The sequence below is a fragment of the Myodes glareolus genome, chromosome 3 (genome assembly GCF_982192425.1).
Source record: "Myodes glareolus chromosome 3, mMyoGla1.1, whole genome shotgun sequence".
NCBI lineage: Eukaryota > Metazoa > Chordata > Mammalia > Rodentia > Cricetidae > Myodes > Myodes glareolus.
This window is the reverse complement of record NC_142028.1, coordinates 116,650,249-116,675,768: the sequence shown is the minus strand read 5'-3', so window position 1 is coordinate 116,675,768 and position 25,520 is coordinate 116,650,249. Positions and strand designations below refer to the sequence as shown.

The window sequence follows — 25,520 nt, the reverse complement described above, 5'->3', positions numbered from 1 at the left end:
TACAGTGGTCTCTTCTGACCAATCAGGTCTAATGACAAAGCATTTAATTCTGTCATAACAGAGAATGAGGAGGCTGATGGGGACTTCAGAGCCCTCAAGAAAAGCAGTTGGTTGATGGAATAACTTTGGCACTTGGGTGTGAGGGTGTGCTGGAGTGTGGTATAATTTTAGAATTTCTCAGATTCATTTCCTCATCTTCCTTTCTGTCTTCTTTTCTCTTCTAGTGTGATTGGTTAGCCCTAATCACAACTAGAAGAGGAGCCAAAGTGAACAGAGACAACAATATAAAATAATTATGAAGAGATACAAAATGCATGTTAAAGTAGAATGACTTATTTTTATTTTCACAATAAAAAACTTTTAAAACAGCAAGAAACAATTAGGGCTTTGACTTAAAAGGAAATTAATCATGCTTTGATTATTTGTTCAGAGGAAGGAAAGTATCAGTACAGTCAAGAAGCACATTTATATGAAATGTGTAGATTTGCCTGTAAAGCTAAGAAGAAGACTATTTAAAAAAATTTATTTGTTATGTACATAACTAGTGATGTGAATGAGAATTTCCCCCCATAAGCTCATATGTTTAAATATTTGGGCCCCAGTTGATTGAGCTGTTTGGGAAGGATTAGGAGGTATGGCCTAGTTGGATAAAGTCTGTCACTATAGGTGGACTTTGAGATTTCAGAAGCACATGACATTCCCAGTTATCCCATTTGTGGATCAGATCAGACATAAGCTCTTAGCTGTAGATCCAGTACCTTTCCTGACTGCCTGCTGCCATGCCATCATCCTCTGGAAGCATCAGCCCCAAATTTAATGCTTTCTTATATGTTTGCCTTGGTCGTAGTGTTTTGTCATGGCAATAGAAAAGCAATTAAGAAATGTTATGCGTGCCTATTTATTATATACATTGACTATTTCTTAATTAGGTAAAGGTCATTAGGATTTTTGTAAATGAACCACCAAAGCAGTTTTTTGGATTTTTAGAATTTTTGGACTGTCTGCAACTTCTGAAATATAGGAAATGAATTACAGAAAACTTCAGATAAAAGAAACATTTTCATTTACCTATTCTGTTTGGGCTCATGACCCTTGACCTTTATTAGAGTGGCACCCAATTTTTAGCTACATGTTGGACTATGACCTGATCCATGGAAGGAGAATCATATCTACTTCCTTGTCCTATATTTGGTGTCCCTTGTGTAGCTATCATGAAATTCATTCTGTATTGGCCTTCTTCTCAGTCCATCCAGTAACAGAATAGTGCAAGTATTGATAGAGACTGAGAACATTTTAACATTTTCTCATCATGAGTGACTCTTTAGCCATGTTTTGAATGAATGGATTTTCATATCTGAATGTACTGTTGCCATTGTCCACTTTTCATGCCCTTTCTTCGCCTAGCTGAGTTCATCCCTTTCCTTCTTAGTCTGCTATTTGACTTTTTCTTAGCTTTCTCACCTTTTTTATCATGACTCCCATGAGACAAAAAGTGAGGATATAGATGGCTTCTCCTCCGTCTGCTAAATAAGAATTAAAATAAAAACATTAACATCTTTCATCTTAATGCTTTGAACCCAACTTCAAGAGAATGGATTACCAGAGGGATTTCAGGAGCGAGAACTATTGCACAAGCATACAGAATAGTGTCTTTCTGTTGTCTGATGGCACCCACACAATATGTTATTCTTAGACAGCACAGGAATTATTGTTTGTCACAGAGGCAGACAAATCCTGTAGAGTGTACCTACTGGAAACCTCAATTTCAGTGTGCCATCCTCATCCCATTTCTTGCCCACAATACTTCAGTAAACTCAATTCTCATTGTGTTCATCTACATACTTGTGTGGGGTGAAGTTTACATTCTGCTTTTGATTGTAGTCAAATTATTACATATCTCCCTGCCCCCAAACTGTAAACTCTTGCCATAAACTTGTTGATATTTCTATTGTCATGTTGATGTTCCTGTTAGCAGAAGATAAAACTTAGCTCAGAACAAAATTTTTTTTTCTACAAAACTTTCAGTAACAGACTTGGATTAAAATGAAAATTTTGTATTCAGTCCTCTGACTTAACTATGACAACAGTGACATCTGTTAACATATCATCACTCAATGTTTGCGTTGGGAATGTTAACTTGTTCTTTAACGTCTAGAAATAAATATCTGGAGGTCAAAAAGCAAAAAGGAGTTGATTAATGTTTTATTATTAGTCTTCTAGATATCTGATAAACAGTAATTTTTATTAAGATACAATTATACAATTTTCCCCCTTCCATATTCTTCCTCCTATCCCTCTTGTCTACTTCCCCCAACTTTGCTCCTTCTCAAGTAATGTGTTCTTTTTCTTTGATTTCTTTTGTTCCATTTATGTACAAGTACCTAAATATAAAAATACAATCTGCATAGTCCTTTAGTGATTTCAAGTGTGATTGCTTGGTATGCACTAACCAATTAGGGGGTCATCTTTGGAAAAGGCCGATTGTCCCTCTCCTAGCAGTCATTGTTTACCTGTACTGCTTTGTCTAGGATTGAGGACACATACACATCATAGCCCTCTTTTGCTTGTTAATATGCTAGTTATTCCTGTTATGGAAGAGAACATGCAGCAATTTTCTTTCTGGGTATGGCTTACCTTAATATAATACATTTTAGATCCTTTCTTTACCTGCAAAATTCATGGCTTCATTTTTCTTTTCAATTGATTATTATTCCCCAGTGTATGTGAACCACATTGTAGTTATCCAATCATTATTTGCAGACTGTGTGGGTTGTTTTCATTTCCTAGGTATTATGAATAGAACAGCAGTGAACATGCCTGAACAAGTAGAGTATCTGTCGAGTATCCAGTTTTTTGATCATATGCCAAGGAAAGGATTAGCTGGATCATATGATCAACTAATTTTTTATAATCTTAAGGATTCTCCACTCATTCCATAGTTGCTGGACCAGTTTGCAGTTGAACCAGCAGTTTTACCCACCTTGTCTCTAACATTTATTGTCACTTATTTTGTTGTTCTTTGCCATTTTACCTACTGTCAGATGAAATCTCAAGATTGTTTTAATTTGTATTTTTCTAATTGCTAACGATGATGAATATATTTTGAGATACTTTTCAGCGGCACTCTTAGCATCTGCTCCTACATCCAGATTCCTACCTTTGGTCATCATGTTTGGTCACAGAAATAGAAGGCTAACTAAGATAGTATACTGACTTTGAAGGTATTTGGGAGTGCTCCCTCTGTTTCAAATTTTCTTTTTTAATGATTTAGAAGGATTGGCAGTAAACCTTCTTTGAAAGTCTGATAGAATTCTTCTATAAACACATCTGTCCCTGGATACTTCAGAAAAATTTTTATTATTATTTCAAATTCCTCATTGTTACTAACATTTCTAGGTTGTTGACTTCTTTGTTTTATTTTAGTGCTTTGCATGATTCTAGAAATCCATCTATTTCTTTTAGGTTTTTCCAATTTAATGGAGTGCAGAATTTTTAAGTATTCTCCAATAACATCCTGATATTTTTCAGTGTTGACTGTAGTGTTCCCTTGTTTATTTATGTTTCTGTTAATTTGGTCCATCTCATTATTTCCTTTAATTAGTTTTGGTTTATCACTTTTGTCTATTAATCCAAGCTCTTTAACACATTTATTCTTCATATTGTTTTCTTTGTTTCTGTTACATTCATTGCTGCTCAGACTTTTATTATTTCTTGTCATCTACTGGGTTTAGATTTAGTTTCTTTTATTATTTTTTGTTAAACCCAGATTCTTGAGTGGCATCAAGTCATTTATTTGTGATTATTCTGATTTGTTTTTTGATTTTTGAAACAGGATTTCTCTGTATGTCTGTAAGTCAGATTGCACATTTGTTTTCCAGCCGCCTAGACCCAAATAATCACATAAAAACTATTAATTACAACACTGTTTGGCCTATTAGCTCAAGCTTCTTATTAACTAACTTACATCTTAAATTAACCCATTCCTGTTAATCTATGTATCAGCATGTGGCTGTGGCCTACTAGTAAGGTTCCAGTATCTTTCTCATTTGGCAGCTCCATGACATCCCTTTGACTCTGCCTTCTTTCTCTCTGCATTCAGCTTAGTTTCCCTGTCTAGCTCTATTCGGCCCTGTCATAGGCCAAAGCAGCTTGTTTATTAACCAGTGGGGAATTCCACATCATGTAACAGTCCTAACTGTCCTAGACCTCACTTTGTTTGCCAGGCTGGTATTTAACTCACAGAGATCTGCCAGCTCAGCCTCCAAATGCTGAGATTATAGGCATATAATACCATGGCTTGGTGCTGTATATTTTATTTTAGGATAGGCACTTTGAGCTATAAATTTCTCTCATGGGACTACTTTTAATGTGTCCCAGAAGTTTCATTGTTTTCATTTTCATTTATATGCAGAAAATATTTGATTTCTTTTTTGAGCCATTCATCCCTCAGTAAGGAGTTGCTTGATTTCCTTGAATTTGTGTACATAACAGAGTTTGGTTTGCTGTCCATTTTTAGTTCTATTGCATTATGATCAGAATGGATATGTGAGGTAATTTTAGGGTTTTTTTTAATTTCTTAAGATTTGTGTCCTAGGATGTGGCTTGTTTTATAGAACTTTCCATGGGGAATGTGTATTCTTTGTTGTTTGAGTAGAATATTCAGTAGTTATTTGTTGTGTCCATTTGATATAATATATCATTTAACTCTGATAGTTGTCGTTTTATTTTTTGTTCAGATGGGATATTGAACTCACCTACTATTAATGATTATATTGACATATATGTGGCTTTAATCCCAGTTGTTTACTTTTTATGAAATTGGTACCCTAAAGTTTGGTGTGTCCATGTTTAGGATAGTAATGTTTTCTTGGTTAATTGTTCTTTTGATTAAAATGAAGTGCCCTTCTTCATCTCTTTTAATTTTAGATTGAGTCTAATTTTTCAAAGATTAGGATAATAATTTTTACTTACTTCCACATCTTATTTTATTAGATTGTCTTCTCCACACCCAGTTTTAACTTTGGGGTTGTGCCTATAAACAGGTAAATTTCTTGTAGACATTAAATAGGTGGATTTTGTTCGTTGGTCTGTTCAACAATGATGTGTCTTTTGATTGGAGAATTAAGACCTTTAATATTTAAATATTTAATGTTAATATTGAAAGATATGATAATTATGCAGGTTTTTTGTTTTGTGGTGGTTTATCATGTTAATTGTGCTTTATATTTTGTTAGTTATAGCTTTATTTGTTTTCCTTATAGGTTGTCTTGTCTATGTGTGTTTATTTCTCTTCTCAGTCCAAAGTATTGTTTCCGCTAGTACCTGTAGGGTTTGTTTTGAAAACATACTTTTTTTTGTTCTTTTAGGCCATTTATATCATGATGGAATGTTCTTTCTTCTTACACTATGACAGTTTTGCCAAGTACAGTAGGCTAGGTTACCAGTAGTGGTAATTTAGAGTATATTGATCCATGTTCTTGCTTTCAACGCTTCTATTGAGAAACCAACAGTTAATTCTGTTAGGTTTTCTTTTATATATAACTTGAGTTTTACTCAGCTTTTCCATATTCTTCCTTTGCTCTGTATATTTAGTGTTTTATCTATGATATTCAGTAGGGAGTTTCTTGTCTTATCTGTTTGGTGTTCTGCTTCAAGTATCTATCTATATGCCTTACTTTAGTTTGGTGATATTTTCTTCTATGCTATTGTTGAAAATCTTATTTGTGCCTTTGATCTGGTTTCCTTTTCCTTTATCTATGCTTGTGATTCAAAGATTTAATCATTTCATTGTGCCCCACATGTTTCTTTTCTGCACTTAATTAAATTTTTCATATTCATTGCTTGTGTTATCTAATTCCTGGACTTTATCTTTGAGTCCTCTATTAGTCTAGCTGCTGCTTGATTTATTCTACTCATAAGGCTTTTTCTTAACTTTTCTGCTTGAATTATTGATTTTTCCAATTCCATCTTTATTTCAGCTTAAGTTTTCTTCAATATATTCATCTCTTTATTGAATTCTGCTTTCAAATCCTACATTGACTTCATCATTTCATTCAGCCTTATGTTTGCATGTTTTGGGAATCTTTCAGATGTTATTCTCTTAACGTTTATTCTCTTTTTAAGTTTATTGAGCTATTTCATTATGTTTTTAAACTCCTGTTATTTTTTGAAGTTTATTCTCTCCCTCTCCCCCCCCCCCCTCTCCCTCCACCACTGCCCTCTTTCACCTATGTAATTCTGAATGGCAAATATTTCTTTGGGACTGGTGGATTTGGAAAAAGACATACTGTCTTGATTTTTCACATTGATTTTATTTTCATGGTTAAACTTTGCCATTAGGTTTGATAGTTTTCTGTCTGGCCAACCATTCTGAGACAACACGGGTTAGTAGGGAATCTGGAGCCTGAAGGTTGGATCTGATGTGAGAGGGGTTCTATGCTAGAAGACAGACTATGTCTCCTGTCGAGAGCCTGTAGGTTGTATGTTTTGAGAGTACAGAGTTAGCCACTGGACTGGACTGAAACATGGAGTAGATCCGAGGATTATGAGTAGGGGGATCTGGCAAACTAAGCAGGGTGGCCCTGTTGTAAAATGTGCAAGGCCAAACTTAGCTGGAAGGTTGATGGCACTCGAGGGATGATGCCAGATGTTAGCAGGGCCCATGTGCTATCATATAGTGTGTGCCTCCTGTCCAAGACCTGTGTAGATTATGGTCAGGGCAAATACAAACTAGTCACTGGATGAGCATCTAGAACTAGGTGTGGGGACTGGGGATGGTGTATAAAAGAAAGGTAAGGTTAGGTATACTCACAAGGCTGGGCTTTAGAGCACCAAGAAATAGTAATTTTATTTTTAAAGACATTTATGCCTGTTTTAGAACTACCTTGATATTTATAGAAAGAATAAGAATGATAAAAACTGGTAAAATGACAAAATCATATTATTAATCATATAAATAGAAAGAAGAGAAGGATATGCATTTTGAACCTCCATCTTTTTCACAGTTCATCATTTCTTGATGTCCTTTGCCAAGCTATGTCCTTGGACATCAAGAAATTATACACAAAGTCTCATTGTCTCCTCAGTCTGTTAGTGCCCTCAGTGGCCTGTGCCATGAAAATAAATATGGAAATCTAGTTCTCCAAGGAAGTACAATGATCTATAAATCATTCCTCTGAAAAGCCTCAGCCCTTTGCTTTGTTCAAAACATGAACAGTCATTTACTTCCTAAATTCCTTTGTATTAAAAGTGCCTCAAAATAGTTGATTTTATTTTCTCGCTTTTTAACCAGAAAGTTCTTGAATCCTGATATGTAGAGCATCAGTGTCACTGAGAATGTGTCATAAAATACAAATGCAGATGTGCGGGATCTTAGAGATGTCCCCAGTCTGTTTATAGAAGACCTCCAGTTTGCTCTGATGCATGGCTCCATTGTCTTTGATGAGGGATATAATGTGTATATTGACATAGACGAATCAGAACATGAAACATGACTAAAATCTATTTGAAGGCTTTTGTTTAATTCAACAAACACACGGCAATCCCCAGTTCTTTCCCTGGAAAAAATATAAGAGATAATTTAAGGGGACAATCCCATGTCATTGGTGTCAGTTTTTCGCACTTGTGTTAGTTTCTGGAAGTCAGCATTTTGGTGACCTTGTTCTAAAGCATCAATAAGAGAGCTTCTCTTAGATGCCTCATTTGACTTTGTGAATCTCTTTTATCAGTTGTTGCCCAGATGTTTCCATATGATCCCTTCCCAAGGCATCACCAGTACCTTAACAATGGTCTGCAATAATGATCTTGTCTTTCTGAAGGTTTCATGCTCTTAAATTCTGTGGTTTATTATCCTCAAGTCCTCTTTGTTATGTGGAACATGGTGGCAGAACTCTGTCATTCATACCGCTGGGATTGAGACTGAAGCAGGAGAGTCACAATTTCAAGGCCTCCCTGGGATCCAGATCAAGTTGAGAGCCAGTCTCAAAGAAACAAACATGGCTGTCAGCTTGCCTGAAGACCTGGGCTAAATCCCTCTTCTTAAGCTGATAGCTCTATTTAAAGAAAGATGTAAATCCCATGTTGAGCTCTATCACCAAAGAGCAGGAAGGAAAGAATACCCAAACCCTGACCTCTTCCTAGAAATGTCAGGTGCCTGAAGCCAATGAATGCCCTGATCAGAATTTCTGTGGCTTTCTAACAGTTCCTTTCCTTTTAATACTGTTTCAAAACAGAGTCCAGTGATTTTTAAAAATATCAAGATATGGTTTAAAGTAATGCTTTGAGATTATACAGACTTCATTTCTGTTCTGTGGTGTACTTTCTCTCCCCATCCCCTGTTTCTCCCTGTCCCTCTTCCTTCTTATCTTCTCTCTTTCTTTTTCTCTTCATGGCTCTATGCATACATATGTTTTAAAATAAATTACGCATTTAGTCCCTAGTATAAAATATGTGATTGTACATTGAGCCTAAGTGCATGGGGAAACCTGTTTACACTTAGTGCCTGGAATCTAGTAGTGCTCTTGTGAGGACTAGTGAAATATAAGGCTGCTGTCATGGATGATGGAAGGGCTTTTGCAATCGTTATCCTTTCATGTCATGTTGTGCCCCCTCTCCTTTCCTGAAAGAACTTAAATATAACAAGATGCCACTGAGGAGAGGAACATAATATTTATGTTGTATAAAGGTAATCCTAGCAGCCCTGGGAAGCTGAACTAAAATGGAATGAAATAAAAGACCAGTTAAAAGACCATTTCTATTCTGGGCAAGACAGCATGAGTAGAAGACGTGGCAGTTATTATCAATAGGTAGCAAGAGAGCAGAGCAAGATTAAAGAACAGAGTCTTTAAGATTGTCAGTAATCATCAGCTGTAACTACAAAAAAGGATTTAGAAGTTCAGTGCACATTGAATCTTACATGACTGTGGTAAGTCCCCACGTGACTTTTTTACTTTAAGAGCCTATTTTATCGCACAAAGAAGTTTACCATGTTAAAGGGGATCCATTGCCCCAACATTGAACCAAGCATGTGGAAATTAAAGATTGAGCTTTGAGATTATTCTGTTTCTTCTGTCTTTTCAAAACAAACGCTTGCTATTGTATGGCCATAGGTATTCTTGCTGATAAGGCCCTTCGAGTCAGAACTTGATGTAATGCCTGGTGAGTTATTCATTTAATAACTATTATTCTCTGATGACTGGGTGTTATTCTCTGTTTTAACCCTTTAGAAATGCATCTTCTGTAGACACCGGGTTAAGAAGGTTTCTGGAGCCTGCATTCAGTGTTCCTATGGCCGCTGCCCAGCTTCATTCCATGTCACATGTGCCCATGCTGCTGGGGTACTCATGGAGCCTGATGATTGGCCTTACGTGGTAAACATCACGTGCTTCAGACATAGAGTCAACTCAAATGTGGTAAGACCTTCTCTCCCATTTGCTGACACTTTATCTGAATTCTTTTCTGGACCCTTCATTGGTCTAGAATACCTTGTTAGTTTTGCCATGTCCGGACTATGATATACTTTAGACTAGGGATTGAGCGCTGTTATTTACACATAATGGCACAGAACCTTTCAGTTTCTAATATACACTAAATGCAATATTTAGTAAGTTGAGTGACTGAACAGATGAGTGAATCAAGCTATTTATATCCATTCTAGTTCAGGATCTGTGTAAAAAAAAGGTATCTGAATAATTGTATATATAAAGATGGTGCAGTTTGTGTGTTTGGGGTGTCAGAATATCACTTGACGTAAAGCAGTGTGAAAAATACCACCTCAGGTGTGTAATACATTCCCTATACAACTATACATTTATTCAATCTCTCCTGGAAGAAACAAATAATAGCAGTGTTGTGAAAGGAATGTGAAGAGGGCCAACAATTTTTTTTTGATCCTTTCTACCTAAGATGGGTAAGTCAAGACCAACATGGAAGCCCTGGAAGGTCAATCTTATAGAAAATAAGATATTGTAAGTAATTTGCCCCATCAACGTATTTGTTTGTTTTACTTAAAATTGAACTTCCTCTGAGTAAATAGAGTTTAATGTGAATTTAACTATAATTTAGTTAACCTCTTCTTGAATAAAGAAATCATTCCCCTCATGTAAAAACTTTAAAAGATTATGACAGTAAAGCAATTTTATCCTAACATGCTTGTCTGTCTCTAATACCATTTTTCTCCTCTACTCTTTTTTTTAATTATTTGACAACTTCTTACCTGTAAACAATATATCTTTATCTTATATACACTCTATTACCTTTTATGAGCAGATACCAAACTACCCACATTGAATTATGGAACCATCTTTCCTACACAACAACTTTTTGTAATGATTGCATCAATTTCACTAGTTAGTGTGCTCACTCTCATGCACCCCCACACACACCTCATTAGATATGAGCTTTCACCTGTGGCTCCAGCACGCTACTGCTCCAGCACTGTCTGCTTGCCTGTTGCCATAATCCTCATCATGGTGATCATAGACTCTAACACTCTGGAGCCATGAGCCCCCAAATTAGATACTTTCTTTTATTAGTTATAGCAGTAGGAAAGTAATGATGGGATCTGGTGGCAACTTCCCTTAAAATCATTTTAATTTCCTATTGTTTTTATCTAAGTTATTCAATAAAGACTCAGTAGTTAGATGTTGGTATGAAAACCTGCTAGATCAGAGAAGCTGAGAAGCAGCTAGTTGACCTTCCTTTTTAGCCAGACACCCAGCAGGAGAGTTTTTCTCTACCCTTCCCAAACCTAAAAAGGCCTGAGAATCTCTAAGTCCCACCTCCTTCCTGCACATCTCTATCCTTCCTCCTGGGTTCTCCTTACTCTCTATGGCTAATTCTTGTCAGCTAGTCACACTGACTACACCCTCTAATACAACATTAATTTTATTAACACAGTCTCAGAATTTCACAGTGCAATCCAATATTTTGCAGCAATTGCCTCTCCTGAAGTACATGGTTTTTCCATTTCAAAAACAACAGTGTTCAAACCAACCAAACTGAGGATGATGGTTTTGGTGATGATGATGGTGAATGGTTGAATGGTAGTGGACATGCATCTTAAAGCAGAAACTGTAATTTGTCTATGTTCTTAACCATGCCTTGACTCTTGAAGATTAATGGACTAAATGATAGCTGTGAAAACCATAAAATAAAGTTATACCTGACTCCAGAACTGGTTCTTTTCTATAATAAAACTTGTACAATTTAGGGGAAATAAAATATTAACTTAGTACTATGTCGATGGGATCTCCATTTTTATAAGAGGTTTCTGCTTTTTTTAGTTTCACCCAATATTTGCTTTATATATTTAAAAGAAAAATTTTAAAACAAATTCTGTGTGTTTAGTAGCATAAGTTATTTTAAATATAAAAACTTATTCAACATTAATGAGTTGTCTTTGTTCCTGTTCTATTGTGATGAAACACCATGTTCAAGGGAACTTATAAAAGAAAGCATTTAATTGGAGGTTTGCTTAGAGTTTCAGAGTGTTATCCCGTAATCATCATGGTGAGAGCATGGCAGCAGGCATGGTGGTGGAGCAGTACTGAGAACTTACATATGATCCATAAGCAGCAGGCAGAGGGAAAGGGAGAGGGGGAGAGAGAGGCAGAGAAACTGTGGGGCAGAGAAATAGAGACAGAGATTGTGTATGATGTTGGCTTTTGAAACCTCAAATCCCACCCCCAGTAATACATCTCTAAAAATGCACCCAAGTTTGCCTGGCAATCTTGTCTACTTCCAATATCCAGGAGGATAACTATATGATTTTCTTCAGGTTCACCTTCTTATTTAGCTTCTCTACGATCACGAATTATAGGTTTAAAGACCTTTAATTATGGCTAGAACCCACTTATGAGTGAGTACATGCCATATTCTTCTTTTTGGGTCTGGGTTACCTCATTCAGTAAAGCGTTTTCTATTTCCATCCATTTGCATTATGCTAAATGTTTTAATAAACATTCTGTCTTATGAAGTCTAAGTCTTGTATAGGAAATGGCTTGGCTAGATCATAAGAGTACAGTAACTATGACTATCTAATCTTCAAACCCATCAAAGGCCTGAGAAGGGAAATAATATTACTTGAGCAGGCAGGAAGTACAATCAAGTAGCTTCCAAGCAAGCAATATATGATGGAGACAATTAGCTACCTGAGCAATCACCCAAAGTGTCATTTTCAACGTTGAAGCAACCAACTTTGGCTAATGCCAAGTGTAACTGACAGACCATTTTCAGAGGCAGGAAATTTTTCAAAACCATTTTACCCTGTCTTGGCAAGTTTTGACAGTCCTGCTTATCCATTTCCGGATACTATGTAACTTGTCAGTAGTTGAGGCATTGTCATTTCCTTGCCCAAAGACCAGTATTGCCAGGAAGAAAACAAGCTCCAAATGGAGTGTCTTTGGTGCTCAACATTCTCTCAGGAATAGATTGGTGCTGTCAGAAGCAATCATGTCTCATGTCAACAGAACCCTAAGTTATTTAAATGCCATGTTCCACAGATTCTTGAAGTGGTTGAAGAATACCTATTTAGACAGAATACAATCTATATGTATCTAAAGAGCCTAATTGATCCGGCTGTCTGTACAGCAAACATGAACAACTATTGACCTATAATAATATGAAATTATACCCTAAAAGTTGTCACTATACAAAATGTCCTAAATCGAGTTAGAAACATGCATTCTACCGTTTGCTCCACGTTGTATGCCAGATGAAGCCACAAACCAATCCCACACCAGTTAAGAATTGTGGATAATAAAAGAGGTTATTTATTTAAGGGGAAAAACTTACAGATCACCGTCCCAAACAACAGTCCTCTCGTCGCAAAGAGAGTCTAGCCACCGGAATGGGAGCCAGAAGCGCGCGCGCGCGCGCGCGCGCGCGAGAGAGAGAGAGAGAGAGAGAGAGAGAGAGAGAGAGAGAGAGAGAGAGAGAGAGAACAGTTCCCACTGCTTTTGAAAGTATAAGAGACCATGCCCCAGTGGGCTAGTATCTTAAAAGCTATTGGCTGAAAGAGCAGAATGTGCTCCTGCAGCAGGCTATATTGCTTAGATAGTCACTTGGACTACCCTCACCTGTGGTTTTATTAGATAACTCCAAAGGAAGTTGTAGTCTCATACCGAGTATTGGGGAGTGGGGTGTTAAATACTCTGACTCTTGTGACGGAAATTGTCAACCCAAGTGAGATAACATCATTTGAGAGAATTACATATTTTACATTATTTGTATGTATTATGTAATTTAGGGTAAGTATGATTCTTTAAGGCCTGTTTTTAATCCTTAGTGTTATTTGACCCCTCTCCCTCCCTATTCTTCATCAAAGCCCTCCTTCCCCCTTCATATATCATCTACATAACATTTTCTTCTCAAGTCCCCTGACTACCTTTTACTTTCATGATTTCTGTAGTTACTCCAATTTATATACTCATATCTGATATTTGGAACTAGTAGCCATCAATGAAAGACAAAATGTTTGTCTTTCTGGCATTTCATGATTTCAGCTTTTTAAAAGCTAAGTAGTGTTTCATTTTGTATATTTCCTATGTTTATCTATTTATCAATTGAAGGACATGTAGGTTGTTCTGATTTCCTAACTATTTTGACTAGATCAGAATTAAACATTGCTAAGGACGTATCTGTGCTGTAGGATGTACCTAACTGCTTTGAGCCAAGGAGAAGCATGTTGAGTCATAGAGGAGATTTATTTTGAACCTTTTCAATATCCCTCACACTGGTTTACAGACTGGTTTCACCAGCATGCATTTCCACTAATGATGAAAGAGAATTCCCCCTCCCCATATTCTCTCCAGCCCTGGTTGTCAGTTGTTAATAATTTCACAAAGTTGTTTTAATTTACATCTCCCTAGTTGCTAAGGACGATGTATATTTCTTGAGACATTTCTTAGCAATTTTTATTTCTTAAGACCTCTGTTCAGATCCATAGCAAATTTTTTAATTGAGTCATTTGTGGATTTTGCTTCTTGGGTTTTTTTTATTTTTTATTTTTTGGAGTTCTTTTTATATTCTGGATATTAATCCTCTGTCATATGTATACCTAGCAAAGAATCTCTCCCAATCTGTAGTTTTCTTCACTGGATACTTTCCTATGCTATACAGTTAACACCTGGCATACAGGAAAGTACATAATTAGTTTCTTTGATTAAAAATGGACCTGAATAATCTTTCAGACTTGCTACCATTGATTAAGATGTGCTACAGAAAATCTGCATTAAACTGTTATGATGAGAATTAGAAAATTTTCAATTGATTTTCCTTTTACTATTTCTTCTAAAACTCAAGAAAATTTACTGAGTTTATATTCTATTAGTGTGTCTCACAGGGCAGTGTATCTTTATAGCACAATTGCTTTTTGGTCCTATCTTGACAGAATGTCAACATAGATAAGGATTATAAAAGAAAAAATAATTAACATATATATAGCATCTTAGATAATATTGTGTATATTCAGGCACAATTTGTATATAATCATCACAGAAAGCCTTAGTAACCAGTATTCTTTTTATTGAAAATGGGTTTTTCACACAGTATATTCTGATCACAGTTTTCCCTCCCTCATTCTTTTCCACATCTTCCCACTTTTCCCATTCATCCAACTCTACACCATATTTCTCTCCCTCTTTGGAAAACAAAACACAGACATACACACAACTAAAACAAAAAACAAAAAAAATGCATAATAAGGAAACTATACAGACACATAAGAACAAAACCCATAAGCTATAATATACAAGTTAGATCAAAAGATAAAGACCAGTTAGATCAAAATTGCCCTATCAAAACAGTATGAGAAAACAAAAAGAAAATCTACAAAACAAAACAAAAAGAAAATCTACAAAATACCATTGAATTCATTTTGTGTTGGTCATCTACTGCTGATAATTGAGCCAACCCTTAAGTGTAGTATATATACCAAGTGACTCCAGTGGAGAGAAAAAGTAGGGGGGTGTTTGTTGTTGTTGTTGTTGTATTAAATGGTTGTCAACTAGAGCTTCTTGGTTAAGTGTGGGAGTTTATGCCCATTTCCCCTTCTCAACCCTGGTATTCATTCCCAACAGAGGGCCTACCTTTTAAATTTCAGTAATCTCTCAATGTGCCACCAGCCACCTGAGAACCACATGTTTATACACAGGAGACCATTGGGCATATTTCATATTCAAAACTTATTAGTTCTGCCAATAATTCTTCTGTTTTCAGTTGACCCTTCTTCAAGAAGAGAGCCCAAATTAGTTTGCTAAATGATAAGAAAAGTCTATTCTGGAATTGTCCCTTGTTGTAACACATTTAGCTCCTTTTTCCCTCATGAACTCTTTTAAATGTTAACTGCAAGTGTGAGCATTTATGAAGACTTAAATATAACCATTTAAAAGGTGACTCCTTTGAGTGTATACCTTTAACACCTGAATCTTGATGTTGGTGTTAACCTGTAGAGTGAAGAGCAGGTGAAGCCATAAATACCAAAACCTTGGTGAGACTGTCTTTTGGGTAGCCACAAACCATAGAATAAAATATGTACTTTACTGAGAAAGAAAAAAAATATATTGGGAATCAGAGATGACTATTAAAACAACAGAAGATATTCTTCTGTGTTCTGCCTAATATGACCTAAACATAAGTGATGCATGTAGAGTATCTTCTAGTATAGAATATATCATTCTTCCATATAAAGTGCTCATCCTTTCACATCTGTCTTATATTTTTATATTTACTGAGCAAATGTTGAAGATGGTCTTTCCTTGCTAGGTAATTATGTGTCAACTTGTTTTAAAACTTTTTGGTTGATTATAAGTAATTGGTTGCTTAAAAATTTGAAAAATTTTGAAGAACTATTCTATTTTGTATTTCCATAATCAGTGGAAACTACAGAGAAGTAAATTCAGTAGTAAATAATGAAAATCCCTATGGATCATCTGTTTCAACAATCCTTTGTTGCATGGTTCTTCTATTTCTGTACCTCTGGTCAGTTACTGAGTTCTGTTAGTGTCTGGCATCCTAATTATTATCAATGTAGTCATTCATTTTTTAGAAACTAAACTTGTGTTTTATGTGTCTGAGTCCCTGAATGCGTAAGTCACAAACAGTCCCACACCAGTTTGGAATTCTGATTAATAGAATGGTTATTTATTCAAAGGGGAGAAAACTTACAGATTACCGTCCCAGACAACAGCCCCTCTGCACAAACAGGAAAGGAGTCTAGGAGTCTAGGAGCCGGAAGCGGAGTCGGAAGCCAGAGAGAGAGAGTGGAGGACAGCCGCTGCTTTTTTAAAGAGAGAGAGAGAGAGAGAGAGAGACCACGCCCCAATGGGCTGGTCTCTCAGCGGCTGTTGACTAAAGGAGCGGAAGGAGCTCCTTGAGCACAAAATCCCTCCAGTCCCTCAGCTTGCCCCAGAATCAGGCCACAGAAACCTACTAATCCAAGCATCCCTGGAAAGCTCCACCACCATCTCTCCTAAGAAACCCTAAATAAGTCCTGTACTCTGTTTGCTGTTTCTCACTGTAGAGACAGTCACCCTCCTGGATTTTTCCTTCCCAATAAATTTCTTGAGTGAGGTTTGTTGTGCCGTGTTACATTTTCAACCAGATGTAAAAACTGTAGTGTTAGCTGGAACAGGGCGAAACTGTAACACTTTGGGGAAACATTCCCCTAGCAGAGCAGAACTGTTACACTCTAGGGGATCTAAAGTCCCTAAAGGAAAAGAAAAAACAAAAACAAAAAACAAAACAGTAGTGTCCAAGGCTTCTTGAACATAATGCTCTGAATTAATATAGCATTACTTCTCTAAGATAGTGTTTTGACCTAAGCAAGCTAAACTATAGCCTGGTTCAGACTCAAAGTATTGGGTCACACTTTGTTTAGGATCTAAAGTAATGTTGGGACACTTGCAAAAATTATGTGTCATAAGATGAAATATCACCATAAAAAAAATACTGGATTCTGTACAAGACTGTATAGTCATGGGGAAATATCATGCAGATGATCTATTAAAAAACAGGAGAAATTTAGCTTTCTAAAGTATCACTACCATTAAAAAAAAAAAAGACCTATAGAAATGAGGTAAAATGAGCCTAAAATAATATGGCAAATAAGTAGAACTGAACTGGATAATAGATTCTCTTTTTCAGAGTTTCATGGAAGGGGATAGGAAATCACCAAGGTCATCATGAAGTCAGTTGATCAAGTTGACTCCCTGTGGCAGATTAAAGTGTCTTGTCAGTGTTCAACTTCTTGAAGTTGATTACTGTATAGAGTTGTGATTATATGAAGGATACCCCTCTCTTAGAAAACAAACATTGAAGGATTCATATGATAAATATCATGATATGCATGGATTCAAAGTAGTTTTAAAATAAACCTTAGGGGATTGAGGTTCAGGGCTCACTGGTAGAGTTCTTGCAAGCACACCTGAGACCTAATCTCTATCCTTCTGCTTCACACATGCACCAAATATTTAGATAATAAAGCACATCATAAGATGTTAGTAATCAGTGGCCAGCAAGTAGTAGATGAGTAGTTTATTTTTTACAAATTACATTCTTGAAATTTGAAATTATTCTCTCATACTAAATTTTAAAAACTTTAATCTTGTGAGGTGACATTGGCACATGCCTTTAATTCTAGCACTGGGAAGCAGAGGCAGGTGGAGCAAGTTCTACAGCCAGAACTCACAGAGAAATGCTGTCTTGAAATGCATCCCTCCCCCACAAAAAAGCAGAACAAAAACACCTTATACTGGGCGGTGGTGACACACGCCTTTAATCCCAGCACTCTGAGTTCCAGGCCAGCCTGGTGTACAAGAGCTAGTTCCAGGACAGGCACCAAAGCTATATGGAGAAATCTTGAGGGAAAAAAAAAAAAACTTGATGAGATCAGTTATTGTTTCCCAAAAATACTTTTTATTTTCTATTCTCTTTTTTCATTTCTGTCACTTTTCTTTCTTTTTCTCCGTCTTGCAGAAGTCCAAAACTTGTGAGAAAGCCATCTCTGTGGGCCAGACAGTCATCACAAAGCATCGGAACACTCGATACTACAGCTGTAGAGTGATAGATGTGACATCTCAGACCTTCTATGAGGTCATGTTTGATGATGGCTCCTTCAGCAGAGACACATTTCCTGAGGACATTGTGGTAAGTGGGTTTTTCCTGAGTTCCTGATTCCTCGGAAATATTTGTAACTGTCTATTACCATTGATAATTTTGATGTTAATTATCCTTTGTAGTATAGATAAACAGATGGATTTTTTTTCCCAGCTCTTTTGTCTTTAGCCAAGAAACATAAGATACACTCTTGATTTTTTTTTTTTTTTTTTTTTTTTTTTTGGTCTGCTACTACAAAAGAATATCTAAGACTGGGTAATTTGTAAAGAATAGGAATTTATTTGTTTGAGTTGTGAGAAGGCAAGGCAATCCAAGTTCTTATATTTGGTCTGTCAAGTTCCTTCTTTCTGAACTCTCACATGGCACAGGGTAAGGTGGCCATTTTCTCTAGAGTTTACACAGGTTTTTGGTCCCATGTACCAGACAACAGCCTTCCTGGGTCTAAACATCTGTAAATCCTTTTCTGACTTTGATGGTGAGGTTGGGAGATAGGACCTTTTCATATAGCTCAGGTTGCCCTTGAACTTAGAAAGTATCCCAGACTGTCATCATACTGGGAATGATCCTTCCGCCTCACTCACCCTCACAAATACTGGGATTACAGTGTGAACCACCTGCCCTGATTTGATAGTGTGCCCAGGCCAGCAGGTCTGAGAAAATGAAGAGATGTGGAGTAGGTGCTACTATACACCCCTTCTTTACTTTACTTCTTTATTTCTTCTTCTTCTTTACTTTTGTTTTTTTTCTTATCCCTTTTATACCCCCTAACACGACAATTTTATGCAAGAAAATACAACCTCACAACCATGTTACATATTTTCCAAAAACAAATTAGAATCTTTATACAAGAGGAAATCACATTATGATCACATTACATGTTTTCCTTGGAATCTCACAAGAAGTTGAACATTTTCCATTATATTAGTTTTCCCACCATAATATTTTTACCCCAAAGTAATGATTCTTTTATTATTGATTAACAAATTTTTAAGAAAGCCAAGTGTACTGGCAGGCAGTTCTTTGTGCACTTACAGTGTAGTTGATTCCTAGTTTATTTTTATTGTACAAAACCTTAACCAAGTGGTCTAGCTAACCATCTGATTTTCTTTTTTCTTTAGACACAAGGTCTTTTAATTTTCTTTCATAACTTTGTTTTTTCAGGTACATACAGAAACCTGTGATTAATTCTGAAAAGTACATAACCAAGGAACTCAGACCTTGGGCCTTGAGTATAGGGATATAATTGCTTTCTTTGATCATCAGCCTGTTTTTCCCCATAGGCAAAGTTTGTGGGTCTATAATGCGTGAAACTTCCCTGTTTACATTTTCCATCCTAGGCAAATCTAGGCATCCTAGGAAAACTACATCTAGCAAAGAGAGGGTCATTTCTGATCTAATTTCTGTTTTTTGTATCTCTCTTTGGAGCAATTGGCAGAGCAATTTAAACCATTTCTCTAATCGTCTTAGTAACTGTCTTAACCACCTATTTCTTTTAGGGTGACTCAGAAAATTTCAATTAAATCTTTTATCCAACTAAGCATCATTGCTCCTATAAAAATATTGATTATGATCTGCAAATAAATTGCCTAGTGAGGAGTAGAATTTTCCCGTGATACAATCACAGTGTACTAGATACAGTGTGATTCTTTCACATAGTAATCATGCCAGGCCAAACATAGTAGGAAAACAATAGCAGCAAGCAGGTGGAAACAGAGCAGAAACAAGGGACATTCTGGAGACACACACACACACACACACACACCCGGCCTTTGCCTCTCTAGGGTTGCACCCATCATAGCTTTGTTATCTGGTTGGTTGTATCCATAAGCTCCATTGCTGACTGCAGCTCTAAAACTTGGCAACTAACAGTAATGTGTTTAACTTAAAAGCTATTTTGCATTGGAGTAACAAAAATCACACAGCAAAAGGACTTGTGGACTTGTGGCATTTAGTCAGATGTGATCTAGGCTCAGGCCCTCACTGTAACACTCAGACTCATTCAGAGAAGCTTGTGCATATGTATAGTGTAATGTCTGTGACTGTGTTTTCACAGACAGAAGGGGCTTTACACAGAGATCAGTTTCCAGAGAAGAGGCTATCCAATCTAATGGTGCTTTTGTTATACCTTCGCCTGGGCATTTCAGTTTGGGGCCCAAGTCATAATCTTACATGTGTTGTTTCTACTTCTCCTGTTTCTCTATAAATGTTTTGCTTCAATTTGTAATTGGAAAGAAACTTCTTAGCTTTACTAATAATTATTATTATCATACATTTTGTGTGATTATAAATTAAATATAACCTATTGAGTTTGCTTGTGAATATGTCCAGAATTTGAATTATTTTTTAGTGATGAAGATACATTGATTCAGTTAACTTTGTTATGCTTACATCTATATTGTTAACTGGGCTGTGTAATATGTTCTAGTCAGAAAAGGCACTTGCTGCCAAGCCTGATGAACTAAGTTCAATACCCTGAACCCATATGATGGAAGGAGCAAACCAGCTCCTGCATGTTGTCTTCTGACTTCCACATTTACACCATGGCATGCACTTACTCCCCTGCACTCAATAAACTCACATATACAAAGTAAGTAAATATAATGTAATTTAAAATATTTTTAAAGGAATGACATGATAAAAGACAAGTGTTTTTTTATCTCTGGCACAGCGGCTGCACCTGAATCTACTGCTGTTTCAGCCCTTAATTGTAGCTTTGTAGTTATTGACTTCTTTCTTCAGTGACTGCCCAATGAGAATTTTACATCCTACCAGATACACCTCCTGCTCCTGCCACCAAATATAGTTTTCTAACTAAATGTGTATCATGTGATATTTTGTGTGTGATCTAACAGATAAAACTTGCCTGAAGATCAGAGTGCAGAGCTAAGCACAAATTAACCATAGAGACCAGGCAGTGATAGCATACACACCTTTAATCCCAGCACTTGAGAGGCTGAGGCAGTTGGAATTCTGTGAGTTCAAGCCCACCCTGGGCTGCATGAGATTGATCCAGTCTAAAAATGAAACAGAGCTAGTTGGTGGTGGCTTACGCCTTTAATCCTCGTACTTGGGAGTCACACACCTTTAATCCTAGCATTGGGGAAATGGAGACAGGAAGAAATATGCCTAGGCAGAGAAAGGAATATAAGGTACTAGGACACAGGAGCTTACTGGATTCCCTTTGAGCTTTCATAGGGACCGAATTTAGTCTGAAGATTTGTAGAAACAGGATACCCCATTCGGTCTAGGATTTCGTAAAGGTAAGAACTAGTAGTTGACTGCTGCTCTGCTTCTCTGATCTTTCAGCTTTCATGCCCTAATATCTAGCTCTGGGTTTTTATTATTAAGACCAATTAGAAGTCACACTACACTGCCATTCTATACTTCTTTTTTATTAATTAGAGTTTTTCATTTATTGTCCGTCCTCATGGGTATACCCTCCCTCCTCTCCTTGCTTCCACCTCCTTTTTGCCCCCCTCCACAATCCACTCCTTCTCTGTCTCTGTTCAGAAAGGGTAAGGCCTCCAGGAGTGTCAACAAAGAGTGGCATATCAAGTTGAGGTAGGAGTATGCACCTCCCCCTGTATTTAGGCTGTGAAATGCAACCCAGCTGTGAAATGCAACAGGTTTCCAAAAGCCAGCCAAAATGTCAGGAACAGACCCTGCTCCTGTGGCTGGAAGTCCCACAAGGAGATCAAGTCACACAACTCACACATGCATGTCCCATGCAGGCTCCCTAACTGTTGGTCCAGCATCTGTGAACTTCCACAAGCGCATGTTAGTTGTTCCTGTTGGTTCCTTTGTGATGACCCTCACCGCCCCTGGCTTATACAGTCCTTCCTTCCTCTCTTCAACAGGATTCCCCAAGCTCAGCCCAGTGCTAAGCTGTGAATCTCTGCATCTCTTTTCATCAGTTACTAGAGGAATCATGTAGGAGGGCTGTCTGTCTATACTTTCATTGGTCAAATAAAAAAGCTGCCTTGGCCTTTTGATAGGCCAGCCCTTAGGTGGGTGGAGTAGACAGAACAGAATGCTGGGAGAAAGAAGGCAGAGCCAGGCAGATGCCATGAAGCTCCAGCCCAAGATGGACATAGGTTAGAATCTTCCTGTTAAGCCACAACCCCATGGTGATACACAGATTACTAGATATGGGTTAATCAAGAGGTGAGAGTTAGCCAGTAAGAGGCTGAAGATAATGGGCCAGGCAGTGTTTAAATGAATACAGCTTCCATGTAATTAATTCGGATAACGCTAGCCAGGTGGCGGGACGCAGCCCACTGCCCCTTTTACAAAGTGGCGCCCAATGTGGGGCCTGAACCCATGACGCTGAGATTAAGAGTCTCATGCTCTACCGACTGAGCTAGCCAGGCAGCCAGGCGCTACAGAGGAAGTCTCCCTAACAACAGTTTGGGTAGTCCCCAGTCTGATCATAGGAGATGGCCAATTCAGGCCATCCATCCACCTCAGCTGGGGTCATCCCTATAGATTTGTGGGAGTCTACCTTGGATCAAGCTTCCACCTGACCCCTAAATGACTCCCCCATGAGACCATCTTCTTCATTACTTTCCCCTCTCCATCCACTCCCCAAATGGATCCCTCATGTTCATATCACCACCTGCCCCCGTCTACCCAGAAGATCTCTTCTATTTCTCCTTCCCAGGGAAATCCATGTGTCCCCCTTTGTGCTGTCCTTGTTGCCTAGCTTCTGTGATGTTGGACTGTAGCATGGTTATCCTTTACTTTACAACTAATATCTACTCGCAAGTAAGTACATACCATGCTTATCATTCTGGGTCTGGGTTGCCTCATTCGAGATGATTTCTTTTTTTAGTTCCATCCACTTGCCTGCAAATTTCTTAATGTTATTGTCTTAAATAGCTGAATTATAATCTGAAAAAAAAAACAGATGTATTGTCTTCAGATAATATATCTTCTTGCTAGGTGAAATTTATCTTTACTTTGGGAAATTATTCAAGGTTCTTTGTTTTATGAACTTATTTCCAAGCAACATTTGAGGGTTATAGCCTCTGAATTTTCTTGCCTGCCCCTATACTTAGTCCTGTCCACAATTCCCTTTGCAGTATATGTGTAGTCACATCTTGATGGAACCTTAATCTCTATTTGCCTACTGACTAGTGTTTTGACTGTTCTTCTTTCAAGTGCTTACTACTCAGTTACCACTCCTTTGTTGAAAGTTTATTTAAACTAATAAAATAGTTTTTATTTCTGTTGAGCTACAAGAGATTTTTGATTAATGTTTCTGTCTCATTGGAAGTTATAGGTCAATTTAAGTTGTTCATTTTATCTTGATTAAGTTTGATAGGGCATGTATATCTAGAAATCCATTTATTTCTTTGAGACTCTCCAGTTTGTTTGAGTATGTATTGGTATTCTATTGCTGTATTTTTTTTTTCTTTACTGAGAAGGAAATGTTTCTGTTTACATCTTCTGACTAGTTTTTGTTTCAAGTCTGTTTTGTTGGATATTAGAATAACTATACCTGATTGTTTCTTCATTCCATTTGTTTAGAATACCTTTTTCCATGCGTTTACGTTAAGATGCTATCAGTCATTAATGGGTGAAGTATGTTTCTGGAGGCGACTCTGGGGAGTTTACTCTGAATTGTTTTGTGGGGTGGGGGAAGGTCATGGAACAAAACACCAAAAGAGAGAAAAATTTTAAACTGTTTGTGGGGCCACTAGGGACATCTGGAAGCAGTGACCTGCTCACTTAGTGGTATGTACCAGCAGGAGCATTTATATTTGGGAACAAACACTATATATATATATATTTCCATTCAAAAATTTCCACTTCCTCCCCTCCTCCCATTCCCCTCCCACTCCCTCACCCACCCTCTTCCCTCATCTTCAAGTCTTTTTTTATATTTATTTATTTATTTATGTTTTTATTTATTTATTATGTATACAATATTCTGTCTGTGTGTATGTCTGCAGGCTAGAAAAGGGCACCAGACCTCATTACAGATGGTTGCTGGGAATTGAACTCAGGACCTTTGGAAGAGCAGGCAATGCTCTTAACCACTGAGCCGTCTCTCCACCCCCCTCCCCCTCCAGTCTTAAGAGATGACAGAGTACCCTGCCCTGCAAGCACAATTCTTTTGAGGCAACTGAAGCAGGACATATCCCATCTGCTGCTCTACCTGCCATGTCCCCTCTATCCTTTGCCTTTCCTCTGTTGCCTGAATCAATCTTACTGATTTAAGGTCCTTCACCCTGGGTATGTTCAAAAGATACCTGACATTCAACTTCATTCATGGCATAGGAGATCCTTAAAGGCCCAGTTTTGTTGTTTGTAAAATAGAGATGATACTCTGTCGCTTCATGTGGTCTCATCATGGGTTAAATGAGGTAGGCATGTAGTTCTACCAGCCACTGAGTATCCATTGGCATTTGATATAGATTTTTTTTACTGATGTTACTACTGGTAGACCAACCACACTCTAGGGCATTCTCCACACCCAACACAAATTGGACAATAAAATTTTGATTCCATGGTAATAAAAGAGATAAATCTCTACTTTGGACAAGTAGGGAGGTGGCAATGGATGCAGAAAGATTTGAGAAAGGGGGTGAATGTGATTTAACAGAAAATATACACTGTATCAAATTCTTAAAAAATACATAAAAATATTACTTTTAAAAAATCTGTCTGCTTCAAAGAGTGATTACAAAGACTAAATTGTATCTATGCTAAAACACTTTGTTAATTGTAAAATGCTACAGAAACGTTGGATGTTATAAATCACTAGCAGTTCTCTTCCTCAGCTAAAATACTTTGTATTATTTGAGCTTCTCCTTGGATGACTCATTGTCTAATAGCAAATATGAAGTGTTCGTGTTTTCTTTCTGCTTTTCTTATGAAACTCTTTTTGCAACTTTATGGTTTAAATTAAATCTTTAAGTGCTCCTTTGCTTCATATCTCTTACCTGAATACCCAAGCAAGATAGAATCCGTAAAACAGAGGGGCACTCCTTTTAACTGTCACAGTCCATCATTTGCTAAGCTCTAAATGCATTCAACTAAGCACTTGCCTTAAAACATCTTTCCATTAATTCCACAGAGCAGAAACTGTGTGAAGCTGGGTCCTCCTGCTGAGGGAGAAGTCATCCAAGTCAAGTGGCCTGATGGTAAACTCTATGGGGCAAAGTATCTTGGATCAAATGTTGCCTATATGTATCAGGTGGGTGCTACTCTCTCGGACAGTAGATACCAGAAAGTGATAATATGAGTGTGCTGTGAGTAAAAAGTCACACAAATTTGGTTCTTTTTATGAAAAAGAAAACTTGAATTTCTAACAGTCCAGGTTTCAACTTAGAGTTAAGTTGCCTGGTTGGACACTGAGAAAACCTAACATTTGATCTGGTTCAACTACTAGATAGTGGCTG

General features: G+C 37.2%; 1 protein-coding gene across 1 annotated transcript in view; it reads left to right on the top strand.

Moving 5' to 3' along the window:
- Nucleotides 1-25,520, top strand: part of Kdm4c (lysine demethylase 4C) — a 172,856-nt gene that overhangs the window by 135,223 nt on the left and 12,113 nt on the right. Inside the window, exons 18-20 of the mRNA XM_085686138.2 lie at nucleotides 9,225-9,410; nucleotides 17,974-18,144; nucleotides 25,196-25,315. Coding sequence (XP_085542264.2) covers nucleotides 9,225-9,410; nucleotides 17,974-18,144; nucleotides 25,196-25,315 — 477 coding nt within the window. The remainder of the gene's footprint in view (nucleotides 1-9,224; nucleotides 9,411-17,973; nucleotides 18,145-25,195; nucleotides 25,316-25,520) is intronic.